The sequence below is a fragment of the Panthera tigris genome, chromosome D3, assembly GCF_018350195.1.
Source record: "Panthera tigris isolate Pti1 chromosome D3, P.tigris_Pti1_mat1.1, whole genome shotgun sequence".
Taxonomy (NCBI): domain Eukaryota; kingdom Metazoa; phylum Chordata; class Mammalia; order Carnivora; family Felidae; genus Panthera; species Panthera tigris.
In genome coordinates, this window is record NC_056671.1 from 66,840,274 (window position 1) to 66,863,383 (window position 23,110).

General features: G+C 39.2%; 1 protein-coding gene across 5 annotated transcripts in view; it reads right to left on the reverse strand.

Moving 5' to 3' along the window:
- The window catches only part of HDHD2 (haloacid dehalogenase like hydrolase domain containing 2), a 36,403-nt gene extending 13,731 nt beyond the window's left edge, over nt 1-22,672 (reverse strand). The window contains exons 1-4 of one of the 5 annotated variants that reach the window (XM_042961767.1): nt 22,654-22,672; nt 13,578-13,688; nt 9,749-9,957; nt 5,465-5,549 (exon numbers count right to left, since the gene is read on the reverse strand). In XM_042961767.1, the coding sequence (XP_042817701.1) occupies nt 5,465-5,549; nt 9,749-9,957; nt 13,578-13,678 (395 nt within the window). In that variant the 5' untranslated portion in view covers nt 13,679-13,688; nt 22,654-22,672. Of the gene's footprint in view, nt 1-5,464; nt 5,550-9,748; nt 9,958-13,577; nt 13,689-20,353; nt 20,767-21,990; nt 22,067-22,253; nt 22,498-22,653 lie in introns of those variants that run through there. The other 4 variants (XM_007080546.3, XM_007080548.3, XM_007080547.3 and 1 more) reach the window with 4 other exon arrangements.
- Between the last annotated feature and the right edge of the window lie 438 nt (nt 22,673-23,110).

Here is a 23,110-nt window from a genome sequence, read left to right on the forward strand (position 1 = left end):
TCTGTCTCTCTCTGTCTCAAAAATAAACGTTAAAAAAAAAAATGAAAAAAAAACTGCATCATAATCGGCCCTTTCAAAACAGAAAAAGCCCACAGAAATATTCCTACTTTACGCCCTGCTGCCACATCGTTTTGGAACTGCTCTTATCCAGGGCTCCAAACACCTAGAAAAAAATTCAGGAGTTACTGTCCAAATGCATTAATATCTGAGGCCAGTATTGTTCATTTTTTTCTTCCCTTTCTCTTCTTCTCTTTCTAAGGAACTGAATATACCGGAGTAAACGTCTTATTTCCTTTCTTAAGGAGATGGGGTGAAGAAAGCAATTCAATATTTAACAAAAACCGTTCACAGCAATAAGAATCTCCTCCTCCAAACCAAAAAAAACTAATTTCTACACCCCTTTAAGACTTTTTGGGGACTCATGTACCTTGCAACAATTATAGGAAAGAAGTCATTAACAAAGTCCTGAAACATTATCGTTAAGCAGCCTGCATCTCTGCATTTACCTGTGAAAGTTGTGATGTCACTTATCTCCAGTGATAAGGACATCTTAATAAGCTCCTCTAGAAGCTCCAGGGCAGCTGCGCTTCATTTAGGGAAAAAAAAAAAAAACAAAAAAAACTTTAATTTTTCCTAGGTTAAGCTATTCTCTATAATTTTTTCCCCAAATTCCTTTGACCCAGCAACGATACTTCTGAAAACAATCTTAAGGAATGAACACGAATACTGCTTAGAAAACACGTTCTCATTTTTTCAAAACTAACTTTAAAATCCTGGAAATAACTAATGGGAAGCAGATGGCTACACAATTTATTGCACTTTTTAAACCGGGATATGCTGTGGGACTCAAACACATTTTGGAAGACTACTTAAGAATATAGAAAAACAGGGTGCCTGGGTGGCTCACTTGGTTAAGCATCTGACTCTTGCTTTCAGCTCAGGTTATGATTTCATGGTTCATGAGTTTGAGCCCTCCCCCAGGCTCTGCACTGAGAGCATGGAACCTGCTTGGGATTCTCTCTCTCTCAAAATAAATAAATAAACATAAAAAAAAAAAAGAATACAGAAAAACATGTACATCGTGGGGTGATTATTTTTTTTAATGTTTATTTTTTATTTATTTTTTTTTTTACTGTTTTATTTTTTATTTTTTTTTTTGAGACAGAGAGAGACAGAGCATGAACGGGGGAGGGGCAGAGAGAGAGGGAGACACAGAATTGGAAGCAGGCTCCAGGCTCTGAGCCATCAGCCCAGAGCCCGACGCGGGGCTCGAACTCATGGACCGCGAGATCGTGACCTGAGCTGAAGTCGGCCGCTTAACCTACTGAGCCACCCAGGCGCCCCAAATGTTTATTTATTTTTGAGTGAGACAGAGAGACAGTGTGTGTGAGCAGGGGAGAGGCAGCGAGAGAGGGGAGGACAGAGGATCCGAAACAGGCTCTGAGCTGACAGCAGCAAGCCCGATGTGGGGCTCAAACTCAAGAACCCTGAGATCATGACTGGAGCCAAAGTTGGACGCTCAAAAGACTGAGCCACTCAGGTGCCCCCGTCGTGGAGCTTTTAAAAAGCAAGTTACCACACAGTGTCATACATTCTTATTTTTATCTAAATATTTATGTGCGTGGAAACAAACGGGCTATGTGCTAGCGTATTAACTGGGGTTCTCTTTAGGTGGCAGGATTACAGGTAATTTTATTTATTCTTTTTTCTTTTTTGAACATTTAAACTTTTCTACAATGAAGACATATTACTTTTGTGCTGATTTTTTTTTTTTTTTTTTTTAGTTTTGTCACTAACTTCAAGTTAGGTTATTAAGTGAGCTGCTTGCCCAGCAGCCTTTCTCCTCATAGAGATCATCAAATTTAATTATAATTGGTCCATTACTACAATGCTCAAGCTTTGGGTTTCTAACTCAGATCAGAAGATGAAAAAAAAACCTTGCTACAAGCTCATACTATGGCTGGGAAAATGAAGGAACTAGAGCTTTGGATATTTGCGTTGATGACTCATACAATACTACCAGAAGATGAAGAAAATTGATGATTATGTACTATATAAAACACGCAAAATACTACTACATACCGTCTACAGATACCTGTGTATGTGGTATAAGTATAAAGAAACGTATGACAACGATAAACACAAAATTCATAACCTTGGTTACTTTTGGGCCTTGGGCAATAAAATTGGGGAGGGATATGCAGAGGATATCAAATGTGTTGACAGTTTGCATTTCTTAAACTGGTTGACAGGCATATGAGTGTTCATTATATTATATTTTGTATCTTTTAGTAGGAGACAAAAGGGGGAAAGCCACCAACGGCTCTTAGGATTTGAATGTCTTACAGAATCCAAACCCAAATCATATCTACTCCTTATAGGTGGTTCCTATCCTTCCCCAAAATCAATTCTTTAAATTCAGTGTTCTCAATTTCATTCAGACATTTAACACACGTTTGTAGACAGACTGTACTGTGCATTTGTGGGGGGCGGGGAAGTACCCATTCAAAACACAGTAAATAAGAGGCAGTGTAATGTGGAAGGTTGATGTATCTGCCTGAGGGCAATATGCCCCTGAAGCTGTTATTCAAGGCAGCTATGCAATGGGGTTTAAAATCCAATGCTTATTCTCATTATCAACCTGAATAGTAATTTAGCTAATCGGTGGTTCATTTGAGATGTCTGTATTTGCCACACACAATCCAAACAGCTGTAGTCACTGGTTGGGAGGCATAGTCTCGGTGGAGACATCAATATGCAAAGAAGGGCAAGACCTAAAATCCTTCTGTTAATTCTCCACCCAGCTGTTAAGTGCATTTGTGAAATTAGAGTTGACCTATAAGTGCACTGTAATGCTTTAAAACGTAGTGTTTAAAAAAATCAATATGGTTAGGGAAGTGTACTAATTAGACAGCATCCGAGCAATTACAAAGTCAGTATTATGTCAACGTACATTTTTATTACCCTGAGTCTAGTATTCATCTAAGACAGAGACCTCCCAACTTCCTATTAAATATGTCCTTCCCAAATTACCAGCTAAAATCGATCAATGCCTTCTCCTTGAATTCTGTGGTTAAAGAAATGGGTAAAGGGTAGTGGGATAAGTTCAGAAGTAAGAATTCATAGCAAGTTCTCTATTTTAAATGAAAACTGATTATGGCACAGTTGTAAATTTTACTTAAGGAGCACGTCAGATAACCACCCGCCCCTTTCCCCAAGAAGCTAGAGGATAACTGAAGTAGGCAAAGCAAAAGAAAGTTTAATACTATATACCCCAAAGTACATCTTCAAGCAACATGGCATAGCCATGGTTCTCCAGCAAATATAGTAAATGGATACTGAGCAGCTATAAAAAGTGGGTTCATTCCTTTTAGACAAAGGCTTGACCATCACAGTGACTAAGAAAGTCACAAATAAAAGTGCATAAGTAGCCATAGGTTCCATTAACTGAGGTTCTAAAATTAATGCTCATACAGGGGAAGAAGGTGGATGTTCCCAAAGTGCTAGTTTTGGCCATAAAGACTGTCCATGAGAACATCCACTTCCAAGATCAACAGCAAAAAATGTGCCCAGATGTGTGAACCCTGTAGTGAATTTTAAAGTTTCTAAAAACATTCTGATTCTTAGACATCTACATCAAGAAATGAATTCTACATCAAGTATACATTATAATGATTCTTGCAGATCTCTGTACTAGAAAGAAAATGATGTCTTTATGGCATTCTTTGTAATTAAATACCAAAAATTTACCAAGCTATTAAAAGTTTTTTAACAAGTTCAGTGTAACCTGATGCAATATTTACAACTACTTAGCTCGTCATAAATTCAAAGGCAAATTACACTGTTTAATGGTTTGACAAGAAATAAAAGACAAGATGAAAAATGAAAAATCTATGAAAAATGAAAAATTCAAGGAAAAAGATCGATCTCACTCTAGAGCAGATTTGCGGGTAAATTCTGATACAATTTATCTTAGGAAGTATGAGAACCAGTATGCCGTCTTCTTTTTGAAGCAGCAGTGAAAAGTTCACGTAAAAAAATGGACACACAAGTGAAGGTTTATAACATTTTCCGTGTTGTTATGTCCCCCCATTTCTACCAACAGCCTTTGGAACACCCCCACCTAGACACCCCAAAGGCCCAATAGCCCCAACCTAAACTTATCACCTCCTGAACCCTAACTGGGAGTGTTCTGTCACATGTGCTCACATTAGAAATCTGGACATTTTCCTTGACTCACTGGTCTTCCTCACCCCCTTAACCCAACCATCCATCAAGTCATGTCAACACTACCTAAATCTGCTTCTTCACTTCTATTGCCACCATCCCAGTTCAGACTACCATTATCACTTATCAAATAATCTCTGAAAGTGTGGCCAAATGTGTCAACTTTTCTTGATAGCCTAGATTGTCATTGGAGGAAGAATCACATGTACTGTTTTTGGAGCGTTAGCCTGGATGATATCTTCCTCAGAGAATAGCACAGTCAATGGAGAATCATAGAAATGATAATAAAACATAAAACTGAAACTATGCCCCATGGGATTGACGAGGTTAAAACGAGCAGAAAGTTTAAATCTTGTTTTTCAGAGAACTGTTGCCCCTTAATCAGCTATTTTGTCTTTTCAGATCCCACTAACAAATCCACTAGCTGTCTCTGCAGAAGCTTGGACTCAAGGTCATCTGATATGGTTCCAGTCTATGGACAAGCAAAGCCCTGCACTCCTTACTTAAGATAATGAGCCCAAGACCCCATTCAGTTTATACCAGTTCTCAGAGCATGCCCATAGCCCCTTCTTCTCTTTGTCCTAAGATAACCTCCTGATGTCAGGGGCTGAATTTTGCCTTATTCTGGGGTTAAATCTCCACCCCAAAGTGAACATGGGATATGTCACATATATGTTTGCTCAGTGATCACGCTCCATCTTTCCTCATGAATACTCATGTAAGTTTCCCTGCCCTTTTCATCAATATTTATGTAATCTTAACCCCTATGATTACAAAACACTTGTTCTCTACCTCTCTGGGGAGGCAGATTTGAGGTTTGTCCTCTAGTCTCCTCCTCCGGCTGCCTCTCGAATAAGCTTTCCTTGCTGCAAACCTGTATCTCAGTGATTGGCTTTGCTTCCCATCGAGCAGGTGGACTTGGGTTCCATTACAAAATTGCTAGCTTCAGAGTTGCAATTTTATTATGAATTTCTGCCCGAGGATATTGATTCTACAAACCAGAAAAACCCCAAAGATCATCACCACTTTTTAACATATTGATTATTTTTAAAAAACTAAGCAAGCAGTAAGCAATGTGATTTAATGTTGATCTTGAAGTGATCTTGAAGATATCTATCGTCATGTACAATTTGGGTGGCCAGAAAGTAAAATATATCTATAACCTGACATGACAGAGAATAAGGAAGGGAAGAGAGTAGTATATGATCAGATGAAAAATAAATAGCTGAAGACTTACCGGAATGCTTGATTCAGAATTTGATAATGGAAATGTTCTGGTGCCAGTCCTATGACCACAGCGTTAGGATCGCTTGTTTGTATTCCTGGGAAAGGAAAAATATGTAATTGTTGAAAAATGCAATTAACAGTAATGATACATTTTATAATAAAATAGCTTTAGTCAATCAAATACAAATTTTTACTGTAGCCATAATCTGAAATTTAAGAGATTATCCTGCCCAATGTACTTTGGAAGTATAAATAATACTTAAAGAAAAGGGTCTTCTAGTGTTTTTGCATATTCCTTTTGCATGGTGTTACAGCTACTCCGTAACTAGAAGATCTCCACACAAACCTGTAACTTCATGTTCTCGAACAAGTGACAATTTCTAACTTTAAAAAGCTTTGCTGATTACAATCAACAAGAACAGTCATGAGTTCTCTATGAGCTATCAGATCAATAGCAACTGATGAGGAACTGAAAGTCTAAGAGGCAAGGGAAATTAGACTTTCTAATTGACACAGTTGAGGCTAACACATTTGTGATAAATATGGAATGTAGATTCATTCTATAGTTTCCTACTGAAATGCCTAATTTAGTTTTAGTTCCACAAATATTAATGTATAATTAAAGCATGTTTAAGGCCTTGGTATCTGATAACAGAACTTCAGATATGAGAACCAAATGAGTACATTCACCACCGCAATTAGTAAAAGACTGATTAAAGGTCCTGTGGATTATCCACATACCAATTCCTATTCGCCTTTCTCATTCCCTGTCTTGAACCATGTGCATCATCGAGTCCACCAAAATGTGAGGGGAAGAAATAGAAAGAGCAGATACCCAAGGTTTCCAATTTCCTCCTTACTGGTAGCCCCGAATGTAGAGTAATTCAGAAATGGTAGTACAACATCCTCTGAGCATTGTTTGTCACTGCTTCTAGACCTTTGTAGTGGAAAAGCAAATAACGTGTATTTTTTAAGAGAACAAGGGAGTTGTTAATGATATTTTAAATTCAAAATTAGTAATACATAGCTTATTTGTTGTTATATTTGTATCTCTTTTCACTTACACATAAAATTTTGGGTACTACCAATATTAGCATGATTACTACTTTGCTTTAAACATAACAGTATTGGGGCGCCTGGGTGGCTCGGTCGGTTAAGCGTCTGACTCCGGCTCAGGTCACGATCTCACGGTCTGTGAGTTCGAGCCCCGCGTCGGGCTCTGTGCTGACAGCTCAGAGCCTGGAGCCTGCTTCCGATTCTGTGTCTCCCTCTCTCTCTGACCCTCCCCCATTCATGCTCTGTCTCTCTCTGTCTCAAAAATAAATAAACATTAAAAAAAAAAAAACAGTATCAAAAAAAATAAATAAAATAAAAAATAAACATAACAGTATCTGGGCGCCTGAGTGGCTCAGTCAGTTAAGCATCCGACTTTTGATTTCAGTTCAGGTCATGATCTCATGGTTCGTAAGTTCAAGCCCCTCAATGGACTCTGCAGGACAGCGCAGAGCTTTCTGGGATTCTCTCTCCCCCTCCCTCTGTGCCCCCACGCATGCTCTTTCTCTCTCAAAATAAATAAATATTAAAAAAAATAATAATAACAGGGGTGTCTGGGGGGTGCAGTTAGTTAAGCGTCCAACTCTTGGTTTCAGCTCAGGTCATGATCTCATGGTTTGGGAATTTGAGCCCCATACTGAGTTCTAAGCTGACCGCACGGAGCCTGCTTGGGATTCTCGCTCCGTCTCTCTCTGCCCCTTCCCCACCCTCTCTCTTTCTCAAAAATAAATAAAAATTAAAAAAAAAAAATAATCGTAGGGGCACCTGGGTGGCTCAGTAGGTTTAGCATCCGGCTTTGGCTCAGGTCATGATCTCACAGTTCATGAGTTCGAGCCCACGTCAGGCTCTGTGCTGACAGGTCAGAGCCTGGAGCCTGCTTCAGATTCTCTCCTGCTCTCTCTGCCCCTCCCCCAATCATACTAGGTCTTTCTGATTCTCTCAAAAATAAACAAATATTAAAAACAAAATAATACTAGCCAACATTACTAATAACACTAAGGCTACTAAATGCAGTTGACAATTTCTTTGCAGTTCTTTTACCCTTAGAATTTATCCCACTATGAACAAAGAGTAAAAATATTGTATTTTAAAGTCACTTGAAGTGCTTCTTTTCTCTAAGTGGGTATGAACTTGATTGCAGAGTTAAGTTTGTTTCTATTTGATTTTAGTTTTCAGGGACTGGCTTCTTTTTGAACTGTCTTTTAAATATACAAATATATATACAGTTCCAAAGGCAAAGCTATATAACAAGATACTTGTAGAGCAGTCTTGTCTCTTTTTTTTTTTTTTTTTTAACGTTTATTTATTTTTGAGACAGAGAGAGACAGAGCATGAACAGGGGAGGGACAGAGAGAGAGGGAGACACAGAACCAGAAGCAGGCTCCAGGCTCTGAGCTGTCAGCCCAGAGCCCGACGCGGGGCTCGAACTCATGGACCGCGAGATCGTGACCTGAGCCGAAGTCGGACGCTTAACCGACTGAGCCACCCAGGCGCCCCATGCAGTCTTGTCTCTTAATCCCTTTCTCCCTCCCTCCCCCTTTAGGTAACCAGTTTTCCATTTCCTATTTATCCTTCTTTAGCTTCCTTTCACAAATATGAAATATATATACATATATACATATGTATACATATATACACACATATATACATATATTTCATATATACATGTGTGTTTGTGTGTATACATATATATCCATTTCCCTCTCATTTTCTTACACAGAAAATACATCAGATTTTCTATACCTTACTTTTTTCACTTAATATATCCTATGAAGGCCACTCCTTATCAGGAGATAGAATTTGCCCTTATTTTTTAGGCATTCCATTTTTTGTGGACATATCATAAATTTAACCAATGAGCCCCTTCTAATAACATTTGGGTTGTTTCCAATCTTTTGTTATTTCAAATAAGGCCAAAATGAACAACTTTGTAGGTCATTGTGTATTTTTGTAACTATCTCTTAGGGGCAGATTCCTACAAAGGGCAGTTCTGCCTCAGATGTGATTTTGCTAGCTATTGCCAAATTCCTCTCCATAGAAGGTATACCATTTTATATTCCTGCCAGCATTCAGATCCTTTTAATAAATGTATTTTTAAAAAATGTTTACTTATGTATTTTGAGAGACAGAGAGAGAGGGAGAATCCCAAGAAGGCTCCACGCTGTCAGCACAGAGCCCAATGCAGGGCTCTAACTCATGAACCGTGAAATCACGACCTCAGCCGAAATCAAGAGTTGAACACTTCACTTGAGCCACCCAGGCGCCCCAATAAACGTATTTTCTATTTAATTCAGCCAAAGCTGGCTTCTGTTTCTTATAAATAACAACTGTTTGATACACTGGTCTATCTCCTGATGGGACAACTTTTGAGATTTAGCCTAACTATATATGCATGCTGAATTTCCCTAATCATTATCTGTAAAGCCATCATATGGTTTTGTAATGAGGTATTTATATACCCATTTTTCTATACTGTGTCATTTCACTCTGAGTATCATTTATAAAAAGAAGGAATGTGACAAAGCTTCATAAAACCAGGATATTTTCCCAGAGTCTGTTAAGTTTTCCAACGAAAAAAGTTTAATCTTCTAAAAACTTCACTATACAGAATGAGATCAATTTTTTTCACAATATTATTAAGATTTATTCATCAGTCTCAAAAACCATGCCCATCATAAATATAAATTCCCCATAATCAATCATTTTTAAGTGGAATCAGATTAGTTCTATTAACACAAATTGAAATAAAATGTAAGATTCCAATATCTATCTTTAAGTAAGTAGATCTTGAGTTTATCTCATTTAATCAAATTAATAGGGTGGCTCCTGATTTGAGGATTATAATATGCAAAATGATTTTGACCTGTGGTTTTTCAAACTGTGGGCCATGATCCATTTAGCAGATTGTGAAACTAATCTGGAGGGTTCTAAGCAGCATCAAATTCAAACAAACAAGTAAGTAAACCAAACAGAAAACAAAGGACACCTTATAGAGTAAGCATTGTTTAACATACATAAACACAAACATAGATGTACTGGGTTACTACATATTGTATTATTGTGGAGTGTGTCAAAACAGGTTTGAGAAACATGAATTTAGATTCAAACTTTTGACCATTTCAATAATAATAATAAGAGGAAGTCTGGGGGAAAAACAAACACTTGTAAAAGTCCAGTTTTAAGACTGATTTATAAGCAAATATGAAGAACCAATTTCTGTATCTTTCCAAATTTCCTGTACCTTTGAAATCAGGTAGTGCCCGGTCATCTACTAGCAGCATGGGTCGAACCTGTTTCTGCTCTACTAAATTTCTGGCTGCAGTCAGAGAAGTGAATATTTCATCTTCAGAGATATCAAACTCCAATTTTTTCAACCTTTCCAATAGGTCTTGCTTGCTCTCTTTGGTTGTATTGGTCACAAACCTAACCATTACAGAAGTACTACGTAACCTGGGAAAGCAAAATTCAGATGTCAATAGGCAGCTTTTACATTCTAGCCCCATACAACCTAATTTGGTAGCACTTGCCAAAGGTCAGAAAATGAACGGTAAGTCACCAAGTAAATGTTTTTATGGCAGATAAGCTTTTCTGTAATCTACCTAGATTTTTTTTTTTTGAGAGAGAGAGAGAGAGAGAGAGAGATGGGTGGAGGGGGGTGGATGGAATGGGGGGGAGAGAGAGAGAGAGAGACGGGGAGGAAGAGAGGAAGAGAGAGAGAGAGAGAAAGAGAGAATCTTAAGCAAGCTCCATGCTCAGCACAGGGCTCCATCCCACAACACTAGAATCATGACCTGAGCCAAAATCCAGAGTTCGACATTCAACCAACTGAGCCCCTCAGGCGCCCCTCTCCCCAGAGACGTCCTATGGACCGCTTAATCTCCAAAGGCTGCAAAGTCAAATTGTAAAAGCTATGTTTACCTTTTTGAGGGCCTTCAATAACTAAGTTTTACCGCAGGGTTTTAGTAAAGAAGTGAAAAAAAAAACAAAGCTCCGTAACTACTATACTCTCAGATTATGAGAGATAAAGTTATTGTAGAGATTGTGTGCCAGGGCAAATTTCTCTCAAAGACGGGACAATAGAGGCCAGCAGAAGTTCGGTGACTGCTCTGCTTTGCACAGCTGGGTGCCAGCGGAGCTCAGATGAGACGGAACTCTGATCCATGTTCTGGTACAACTTCTGATCTACACTAAGAGAACAGGGGATACCTCAGAATGTTTTTTCCTCCTTCCTAGTCAATTAGAGACTGGTAGACCCCCGTGTGTTACTAAGTTAAGAAACAGAAACTATCTAGAATGCTCAAAGACATATTCCAGTTTTACACACTGAAATGTGTTTTCCCCTTGAACTATCTACATACAGGATTGTTTTGATTCCATGATCTGCTTTTGGAACCTAAACTGGCAATCAGGTACCAGAAAGAGAATTCATGAAAGCTTTCTTTAAAAATAAAAATTATTTTCTTGGTCCTACAGTATTCTATTTTATTTTTTAAAGTTTACTTATTTATTTTGAGAGAGAGAGAGAAAGAGAGAACCCCAAGCAGGCTCTGCATTGTTAGCACAGAGCTTGACACAGGGCTTGAACTCACGACTGTGAGATCATGACCTGAGCAGAAATCAAGAGTCAGACCCTTAACTGACTGAGCCACCCAGGTGCCGCAGCTCTACAATATTTTAATCTAAAATCTAAAAATAATTTTAATTTAGCAAAATTTAAAATTTTATATTAATACCCTGTTGATTTTTATTTTATGCCTATCTTGAATGGACATAAAATGTAATAGCACTAACCACAATTAAAAAATTTTTTTAATGTTTATTTTTGAGAGAGAGAGAGCACAAGCAGGGGAGGGGCAGAGAGAGAAGGAGACACAGAATCTGAAGCAGGCTCCAGGCTCTGAGCTGTCAGCACAGAGCCCGACGCGGGGCTCGAATTCACAGACCGCAAGATCATGACCTGAGCCGAAGTCGGATGCTCAGCCAACCAAGCCACCCAGGCGCCCCAGCACTAACAATTTAAAAGAAGCAACCGTATAAGTCAGAAAAAATCCTTTTAAGTATTCACCCAAAGAACATTAAATAAATCTGCATGATTAAATGGTTCACTGTAATCATGATTAACTGTATAATATCTGTGTGATAGCTCTTCTGAAAAACATATTAAATTTATCTCTCAAAAGAAACTGATTACTTCAACACAACTATTATTAACATAATTAAAAATGAACAAGTTCAAGTTGTGAAATTACCACGTCACTTTTAATGAGGATTTTTAAAAAACTTTTCTTTTTACTAGTCCCTCAACTTCCCTTAGTCTGTTTGTTTCCATAGAAACCAAAACCAGGGGTGTCTAGGTGGTTCAGTCAGTTGAGTGCCTGACTCTTGATTTCGGCTCAGGTCATGATCCCAGGGTCATGGGACCAAACATGGAGCCTGCTTGGGATTCTCTCTCTCCCTCTGCCTCTCTCCCCAGCTCACCTTCTCTTTCTCTCTAAAATTGAAAGAAAGAAAGAAAGAAAGAAAGAAAGAAAGAAAGAAAGAAAGAAAGAAAGAAAGAAAGAAAGAGAGAAAGAAAAGAAAAAAAGGAGGGAGAGGAAAGGAGGGAGGGAGGGAGGGAGGAAGGAAGAAACCAAAACCAGAAGTGACACAGTATAGTGATTTCTTTGGGATGGAAACCCCCTAGTGCCAGTAAGAGAACAACTTGTAGGCTCCTGTCCCCCCAGACTGGCAGGCTCACAGTTTATGAGCTACTTAGAGATGTCACTCATTGTTCACCAGAAAGAAAAAGATTTTGCTTTCAATCCAGAGTAGAAAGCTCATCATTATGGCAGTAAAAGCTCTTGGCTTTGATCATGTTGTCCATGTATAATGAACATCATGACTTTAACTAAACTGATAGATTCCAACTGAACCCTAGCAGATTATACCAGGCTCTTCATGTCTGGTGTTTCCCCAGATGGAAAATAAGCTCCTTGAGAATACAAAATCCGTGTCAATCTTTTGCTCTAATACCTGGCACTGTGACACTAGTCACTAGATTTTCTGAATAACAGCACATTCTTGAATATTTTAAGGTTGGAAAATGATAAGCACCACATGCTAAGTATTGCTGATTTTTGAAAACTTCCCTAAATTATTTTAAAAGGAAGGTACTTAGCATTATTAGCTCTGTCATATGGCGGAGTATTTTTTTTCAGAACTCAGAAGCAAACATTCACATTCAGTTCACTCTAACAAGCTTTTACCATAGCCTCAACTTGTATGTAGACTTGTGTTAAATACTGTGGTTGATACATCAGAAATAGAAGATAGTCTCTAACCTTCGAAAGCATTAAATTAGTTGATGGAAATAAATATAAAACTTCAAGTCTCAGGGCACTGGGTAGCTCAGTCGGTTAAGTGTCCAACTTCAGCTCAGGTCATGATCTCACAGTCCGTGGGTTCAAGCCCCGCGTTGGGCTCTGTGCTGATAGCTCAGAGCCTGGAGCCTGCTTCAGATTCTGTGTCTCCCTTTCTCTCTGCCCTCTCCTGCTCGTGCTCTGTCTCTGTCTCTCTCTCAAAAATAAGTAAATGGTAAAAAATAATAATAATAATAATAAAATAAAAAAAAAAACTTCAAGTCTCTTAACTAAATGTTACTTGGTGAGCTGCACACTCAATGCAAGGTCTTGGGTGAAGGGGGAGAGGGCAGAACTACGCCTCTGTGTATGTGTGTGTGTTTCACTTTGTGATTCCAGAATTCATTTGTGATTTTTCCAATGCTATTTATTCCAGATTATTTAGAATCTTGAGTTTTCATTCCCAAATTTACATTACTGACTTAGATAAAGCCACACATACACAAAGAACAAAAAGACTAGATTGAAAGGCCAAACCTAATAAAGGTTTAGAACACAAGCGTTTGGAGGCTATTACAGTGCATACATCTTCTAGCTAAACCCAAGGCAGTTCCTGTATATCTGGTAAGCTGGGAAAGTGCCATCTTAAGGCCATCCATTTAGCTAATGATCTGCCTTGGTAAAATGGCACTTACAAACATATTTGTCAGCTGAACCTGGAGAATAGCTTGCCTTTTAAGAGCTTCCTGTGCGCCTGGCACAGCTGCATCTTCAATGTGAAGTGTGCCATTGAGATCCACCAAAACAGCTTTTAACGCACGGCGTGCTGCCATCTTTCATTCCCTAGGAGAGAGCAAATGAAATTAAAAATACAGTTTAGGAAACAATGGACAATTAAAAACTGGTAAGTCTTCAAAAATATCATTTATATCCAGAAAGATACTGCTTAGTGTTACGCTGCTGCTCTTCTGGAAGAAAATGTGTTTTTAAAAATCAAAAATCCAAAATTTGGTCCATAGACTTTTACAATGGTTAGGTTTTTTGTTTTTGTTTTTTTTTAATCTTGAATTAAAACCATAGGAAGGGGAATGCTAAAAGAGAAGTTACCATTTACTTTCAGATTTCTTACATTAACTTTTTGGTGGAACAATTCATTCATTTATTTTTAAATATGAGCAAATGTACTCTGAGAATGAGTGGATGGAAGCCCTAAATCATTGGCAAAATCTTTCTCATCTTTTGTTATATACAATGAAAATGTTCTAATCGCCCATCTCCACCATTATATTCGATACGGCCTATGTGGTCAAGGAGCTACCAGTATTTACAGATTACTGAAGAGGAAATTTCAAGTTAGTTTAGTAATTTTAGTCAGGGGATGTTTTCCTTACCTTAACCACATCCAACTTTCCTTTTGTGTATTTTCCCCTTTAATTTGTTTATTATGAGCTACATCATTTATACAGAGGAGCATGAAAGAGATGCATGGTTCAAAAATAACAGAGTAGAGGGGCACCTGGGTGGCTCAGTTAGCTGAGTGTCTGACTCTTGGTTTCGGCTCAGCTCATGATTCTTAGGTTCGAGCCCCATGTGAGGTTGTGCGCTGGCAGCACGGGGCCTGCTTGGGATTCTCTCTTCATCTTTCTCTGCCCCATCCCTGCTCATGCTCTCTCTCAAAATAAATTTAAAAAACTTAAAAAAATAAAAAAGAGGAAGCTAAAGAAAAGAGGATGGGACTTCATTTTTAGTTTTCTTAAGTGTATTCATTTTTTCTTCCATTTTTTGTTTTTATAATAAAACAATAATATAATATTTCACACATGCAAACAAGTATCAAAGATATCACCCTAAAAATTCCCTGTGGATCCCCTTTGTAGTCAACTGTTCTCCCCTCCACTAACTCCTGGCAACCACTAATGTTTTCTGTGGTTCTGTCTTTTTCAGAATGTCATATAAATACAATCATATAATATGCAGCCTTTTGGGGTGGGTTTCTTTTACTTAGCAAAATGCATTTCAGATCCATCCATGCCTTTGCCAGGATCAATACAGTTTATTCCTCATTGCTGAATAGCATCCCATAATGTGAATATACCACAACTTATCCATTCTCCTCCTGAATTCCACCTCGCTATTTCAGGTTTTCAGTGATCATGAATACAGCAGTTATAAACACTCAGGCACAGGTTTTTGTGTTAATGTAAGTTTCCAATTCATTTAGGTAAATAAATACCTAGGAGTGTGATGCTGAATTCTATGGTAAGCCCAAGTTTCATCTTTAAAGAATGTAGCCAATAAAGATATTTAAAAGAATATGCTACTGGCTCTGAAACCAATTCCAAAAAAAAAAAAAAAAGAGTTCCAAATATATCTTGAACAATGGCAGAAACTTGTAGTCTCCCACGTTGCCTACTTTGAAAAGTAAATACATATTTGTGGATGAATAAACTCTGGTATGCTTATTTAGAAAAAAATATTCTTGGACTTGGGTTTCCAATAACACAGCTGGCAATACTCCAAATGAAACTTAACAATACTAGATTAAAATATACACACACAACCCTTGAAAAACCTGGGGGTTAGGGATGCTGACTCCTGCACAGTCAGAGAAATACAGGTATAATTTTTGATTCCCCCCAAACTTAACTACTAATAGCCTACTGTCAACTGGAAGCCTTACTGACAACATAAAAATTGACTAATACACATTTTGTATGTTGTATGTATTATATGCTATATTTTTACAATAAAGTAAACTAGAGAAAAGAAAATGTTATTAAGAAAAATCAAAAGCGGGGGTGACTGGGTGGGTCAGTCGGTTAAGCATCTGACTCTTGATTTCAGCTCAGATCACGATCTCACGGTTTGTGAGATTGCGCCCATGTCAGGCTCCGTGCTGAGTGTGGAGCCTGCTTAAGATTCTCTCTTCTTTCTCTGCTCTCCCATTCTGCTCACACACATGTGTGTGCATGCTCTCTCTCTCAAAAATAAACATTTAAAAAATTTTAAAAAAGAAAGTCATATAGAAAATACTTTTCCATTATTATACTGTATTTATTGAAAAAAATCCCCATATAAGTAGACCAGCACAGTCAAATCCGTGTTGTTCAAGAGTGTATACATGTATGTATATATATGTGTGTGTGTATACAAGCTTCAAGAAGCAAAGAAGAAAATAAGGAATTCTCAGATCTAAATAAAAGCAAGAAACCAGAAGGTGAGCAAAACACCATTTTGGCCCTAGAGCATCTGCCCACACTAGGCTACCTTGATTTCCTCCTCCCTTGGCTCCTTCAGGGTATAAAAGATAAAACTCAGAACCCACCTGAAGAGATAGACCCTCTCAATCTAAAAGCAGAGTCTTCACTATAAGGATGAACCAGAAGGAAACCATCACTGGCACTCCACCCCACATCGTCTCAGTCAGCTACAAGAATATCAGCTGCTATGAAACTTGGCCCAGAGAGTGAAAGGAAGAAAGTGCTACAGCCAGCCCTGGACCATCAACCAGCCCTGGACCCAGCCTACAGACATTATCTAAAGACAAGTCCTCAGAGAACCTTCAAGATTTTAATTAGGATGACCTTGACTAGCAGGTGCCTGGCTGAAGCAAATGCAAAACCTCCCCAAATATTACTTTCAGCCCAAACAACAGAGAAATCCCATAAATAAAATAAAATAAAATAAAATAAAATAAAATAAAATAAAATAAAATAAAATAAAATTCTAAGCATAATGAGCAAGTTGCCTACAGAAACAAGGACCAGAAGGAAGAACGTCCAGAAACAACAATGCACAGAGCAGTCGTACAAGGACTCCTGTGATAATGTAATTATCAGTCACTGGATATGCCTATGTGTTTAAAGAATAAAAGCCAAGATTGAAAATCTGTGCAAAAAACCACGAAGAACTACCAATGTACAGATTCAGAAAGTCCAAAGCATTCCTGCAAACTAAATACAAAGAAGTCCATACCTAAACCACGTACACTGAAGGCAAAGAAAGGATGTTGAAGGCAGCCAAGGGAAAAGACACATTACTTTCAAAGGTGCAGCAGACTGACAGCTGACTTCACACTTGACACAATGCCAGCCAAAACACATTAGAATAAGATTTTCAATGCGCTGAGAGAAAGTAACTGTCAACATAGTAATGTATAAAACACCTCACGACTAAGTTGGGTTTATCCTACTACTGGCTTGGTTTAAATTAGAAAACTGATTCCTGTTGTTTACCACGTTAATAGACGACAGAAGTAAAATGATGTTTGATCATGTCAATTCTTGCAGAAAAAGCATTTGATAACATTCAGTACCTATACACACTAAAATACTCTAAGCAACATAAAAATGAAAGGGAACTTCTTTTAGCTGGTAAAGACTATCCACAAAAAGCCTATAGCCAACATTAGACTCACCAGTAACACACCGGAAACATTTTCTTTGAGATAGGAATAACACAAGGAATAACCACCACTTCCATTTAACAGTGTAAATAATACCCTAGATAGAGCAGTTAAAGCAAGAAAAACAAGGTATAGGAACTGGAAAAGAGCAAACTATTATTATTCAGATATGATTCTATACATAAAAATTCAAGATTTTAAAACAGTAGGAAAGTACAGCAATTAATATTAAAAATCATTATCATTTCTATGTCACCAACGAATAATTAGAAAACTGATTTAAAAATGTTACTTGCAATAGTAGCATAAAATATCAGGTTACCAGGAAAAGTCTAACCAAAGATGTCAACTTTCTTATGGCAAAATTTTAAAACTTCAATGAAAGACACAAAGAAGACCTAAACATACAGAGACACCATTTTCATGGATTAGAACACCCAATGTTGTAAAGAGGTCAGTTTTCCCTATAATGATCTATAGACTCAGTGCAATTCGAATCATTATCTCAAAAGGTGTTTTGTGGAACTTGATAAGCTGGTTCTCAAAGCTATACATCAGTGCGAATGGCCAAAGATAGTCAAGAGACTTCAGCCAAGACTGAAGAAGGAAAAGAGGCTGGGACCCTGCTTTACCTAATATCTGGATTTGATTAACGTGGTCTTGTAACTAACTAAGATCTTGTGGTATTAGCACATAATGAGACAAACTGATCACTGGAACAGGAAAAGATTCCCCACTCCATGTGTAGAAACCTGATACAAAAGAGGTAATTTCAGATTAGTGAAGAAAGAATGAGGTATTAGAAAACTGAATAACCACAGGAGAAAAAATTAAATTGCACTCCCATATTACATCACACACAATTTTTTTCCCAGGTAGATTAAACAACCACATGTTAAAGGCAAAACTGTGAAACGTTTAGATAGGAGAATATCTTCATGACTTGAGGATAGGAAGGGCTTTTTTAAGATATAAAAAGCACAGACCATAAAGGAAAAGGCAGATAAATTCAATTACTGGAAGAGAGAATTTTTAAAAGTACTGGAAAGAGAGTAATAATATACAGAGTGAGTGAAAAACAAATTTCCAACACATGTGAAAAAGAACCAGAATCCAGGAAATATAAACTTTAAGTATTAAGACAAACAACCTAGTAGAAAAATGGCATAGAATCTCAATATATCCTTTACAAAAGAGCAAATCTGAATAGCAAACAAATGAAGATGTTCAAACCTCATTAGTAATCAGGGAAATACAAATTTAAAGCAGAATGAGATCACTGCAAACAAGAGATTGGCAAGGTTTAAAAGTCTGAAGATATGAAAAGATTTTCAACAGAAACTCCCATATGCTGCTAGTGAGCCAATAAACCAGTATAATCATTTTGGAAACCAGTTTGGAATCACCATACTCTACCACCCAACAATTCCACTCCCAGGTATTATATCCTGGAAAGATTCTTTCCTTCTGTACCATTAGGCTTGAACAAAAATGTCCATAGCAGCACTGTTTGTTAGGAGCCAGAAACTGGAAACAAACAATTCAAATGTCTATCAATAGCAGAATGGGCAAAGAAATAGCGGTATATTCATACCCAGAATACAAGCGCTGGAAATGAACAAACTACAGTTATGCGAATCATCCTAGATAACTCTCAGAAATTTACTGGAGTGCAAGAAGCAAGTCACGGAAGAATATCTTCAGTATGGTTTCATATTTTAGCATTCAGAAATAGGTATGCATACAAAGGTGTAAAGAGAAGCAAAGGAATGATTATCACAAGAATCCGGAGAGTGATTTCTTCAGGGGACAGAGAGGAGCTGCAAACTAGGAGCACAAAGGGAGCCTCTAGAGTCTTCTTGACCTAGATGGTGAGTATGTGGGTGTTTTTAATTTTATTAGAACTCTTTAAAACTTACGTGTATGTTTGACAGACTCTTGTGTAGACATATTTCACAATAAAAACAGCCTGTTTATAGTTAATCAATCATTCCTTAGGTATTTAATACAGCTGTAAACAACTAAATTAGTACAGACAATTATTAATACACTCAGCATAACAACCCTCATCCACAAACTATTTTGATTTTAAACAAATCCCTGGTTCTGTCTTTTAAAAAGTTATCTCTGGGGCGAAAAAAGGTGCACAGAGACAAAAAAAAAAAAAAAAAAAAAAGATATTAAGAGTTCTGGCTAATCAACATTATCTGTAATTTGTCTTTTTATTAACAGTCTTATACATTATTCTACTTCTGAACTCGATTGTGACCTAAAATGGAGGATTACATCAACAATAGCATCAACTATTACCTACCTGCCAGGGCAAACTGCCAGTCAAAAGACCGGATTGTTCCTACTCTATTTGGATGAGTAACAGTTAAAAGGATTCTTTAATTTAAAATACCCTGCAGCACAAAAGGTAAGGCTACACAAAATAAAGACAAAACATTCTCTTTTTTATACACAGAGGAACCTAAAATTGCTTCTCAAAACTCACCTTTTATGGGAGACATGTAATACTTAATAAAAAATGTTAACTCTGAAGGAGATTATGGAAAAAAATATAAACAAGGCTAGATAAACAACAAAAGAATTGTATTGTTAAAAAAAACAAACAAACCTGTACAACTAGAGCCAGCAAATGGTCATAATAAATACCGATCATTTTAATCCTTATAGAAGCATCCACATAGGCTTAATGTTAACCACAGCATTTAAAAAGCCTATGTTTTCGCTTTCATCAGTTCCACAGAACATACCTTGTAAACTCTAAAATGCTCTCTCTGGAGCATTACGTATTTGACAATGATTGCCTGGGGCCTCGAAGAAAGACGCTGAGGTGACCCACTCAAACCTCAAAATATTCCAGCTCAGTTCACCCTGGTATAGGCCTTGACCACTTCTGCCATGATCTTGTCTGAAACTTCGTCATACTTGTTACTTGAACTATGAGGTAGTGTTTGCTAAAATATAATCGTAAAATAAATGTGTCGCCTCCAAAAGAACTGTAGAGGCTTCACAAGTAGTCCCATGTTTTTGTGTTTATCTTGGGGCCATATCCCACCATCTCCCATAGTTTGAACAGGTTATATATGCAGCATACCTTAGGAAGTCATCAACAACTGAGACCGAATGGCATATATTCAATGCGAAGAAGAAAAGTAAATTCTCTCTCGTGCCAAAAGGAACTCTGCAAGATACTTCAGAAGGACCGCCCCCCTTGAATATCGCGGCGCATCTCAATCTAACAAGCCCTCGTTACCCTCAAAGCTGCTCTTTTCCCTGCAATTCTTGTGAGTGAGTGAATGGCAACCCCAGCAACCCTGATGCGGCCACCAGGCTCTCTCACTCCTTGCTCCCATCCAGTCAAATGCCAAACCATGTCAGTTCTACCTTCTTTGAACCCACTCGCTTTCCTTCATCATTGCTAAAACGATCTTCGTTTTGAAATCGCCTCTCACCTAGCCTATTTCAACAACTTCCTAGATGCCGTCTCTGCTTCAAATCTTATTTCCACCCCAAATCCATTCCCTGAAGCGAAGCAGTGCAGTGAATGTTTGAATAGCAGCTCACCAGCTGTGTGAACTTGGGCAATTTTCTTAACCTCTCAGCCTCAGTTTCTATCACTGCTTAAGTAGAAAGATTACACCCACCTGTAACGGTTGATAGGATGATTAAAGAAAGTAATACATGTATTGTGACCAGTGTTCCCCACATGGAAAGGCTGGGTTATGTATCTGGGGGAGGGTACATGATGGATTATCAAGAACTACAAAAATAGTAGTATGATATGATGCAAGGTTGTAAAGCATTAGAATAACTTGAGCATTTGGGAAAACATTTTATACCAAGCCAAGTACATACTTTGGTATGCCATTCAAATCTTGTGTAAATATTTAAACCAGACTTCAATAAACAATTTTCTCCTGGGAGGTTGTGGCTTTTCAATATACGCCTCCTAGACCCGCCAGCCCCCCCCCCCCCCCCCGAGAATACAAATTCTCTTTTCTTCCCAATGTACTTCCGGTAGAAAAGTCTAGAACCACTGTATGCACTCAAAAAATGATACTATTAAATAGTCACTATCCACTTAATCTTCCAATTGATCTGCACTGTCCTCTCAGGATGAAGTCTGAACAATGAACACGGGTGTGCAGAGCCCTGGTTTACCTCTCCAACTTGTCTACTCCCACACCAAAGTTCCATGGCAATCAGGTCGGCCCCAAGGCCTACATTTGCCTCCCTCATCGCTGGACTTTTGTCTGGAACCACTTTTGTTCCCTGACTTCTACCACCCCTGGCCATCACCTACGTCCTCCTTTTCCCTGGCCAACTCCTGCGGTACATAGGTTTCAGATTAGCATTCTTTCCTCTGGCATTCCAGAGTCCAACTCCTCTCCCAGGGCTGGGCCAGGACCTCCCAGCGTGCTCCTTCCTGCTCGGTGCCAACTGTTAAGCTCCGTGAGGAAAGGGGCTGTGTTCCTTTTCCGCTGCACTACTCATCGCTCAATACAGACCTGTGAATTAACTCATGCATGCTGGTCACTAACTGGAAGGATTCCAAAAACAAAGGTCTATCAGCACTAACAACTGCGATTCCATCCCGAGTGGGAAAGGGCCCCAAGACTGGCCACTGCACTCTGGCCCAGTGCAAACTCCAGGACCTGGCCAGACTGACCCACAGGGACGCCAGCTTCAAAATACAGTCCAGGGGCACATTCTGAAGAATGACTACCACACCTGACTCGCGATGTGTCCCAGGGCGACGGACTGCCCCACGCCCCCGGGGCCCGGCCTAAGCTCAAAGAACAGTGCTGCGCGCATGCGCGGTGCCGCCCCCACCCGGAGGGGTGGGGCCGTCCTCACTGAGTGCGCGCGTGGGTTGGTCCGCGGCCCAAGAGGGGGTGGTCTAGGGACGCAACCGGTGTATCCCCGAGCCCTCTCATAAAGAAATGCAGCCTCCATATGGGTGAGTGGTCGCTCGTCCCAGAGCGGCTCCTCACCCCTGCTCCGCACGCCGTCCTCACCAAAGGCCCCGCTACCAGGAAAGTAAGCACAGCCTCGCCGTCCGCAGCGTCCTCGAGACCAGCCCAGGGCGCCAGGCAAGCGGCCGCTGGACACCGGAAACTGGGCCGAGGGGCGCACCGGAAGTCCCTCCTCTCCCTATCTAACTCCGCCCCATCCGCCAGCAGCTCCCTAACCGTTTAGATTGTCCGCTCAGTTCTGCTCCTTCAGCACCTTCCAGAGGGAAAAGTTGTTCTTCACACTCTCACTCTCAAGGGCACGACCAGCCAGCCCCAAATGGAAGAGAAGAAACCAAAACCTCTGCCTTTGCTCAGCAGCTGTGTCCTACAGCACCACTGGTGAACCAAGTATTGAGTACCTTTCTTTGCCACACCCTACCTCGCTCCACTACTTCTTGCCTCTTCTGGAGGGATATTGGAAGTCATCTCCTTGATATTTTCCTTGAAATACTCAGTCTCCGGAGTCATTTCCTGCTTTGCAACCAGAATAGCGTCTGGCACTTGTAGCTGTCTATTAACCACTTCCTTAGGCAGCGAGGTTCCTCTTTTCCTGCATCAGCTATTACAAAACCTTAAGCTGTCAACTCTCGCACCCTGCCTCTCATCAGAGAGAGCTACCACAGGTCTTGCCTGTCGTCCCTAGGGGAGCAGTTCCTTGAGGTACATGGAACCATGTCCCTCACTGCTCCCCTCCCATGCACATGTTAGGAGGCTCTACTTTGATCCCATTGCTGCCTTTGATTCAAATTAAACTCCTTCAGTGCAGTTGATCATCCTATGCAATCTCTATGAAAAGGACTAAATGAAAGACGTTCTGGAGCAGTCTGACATAATAG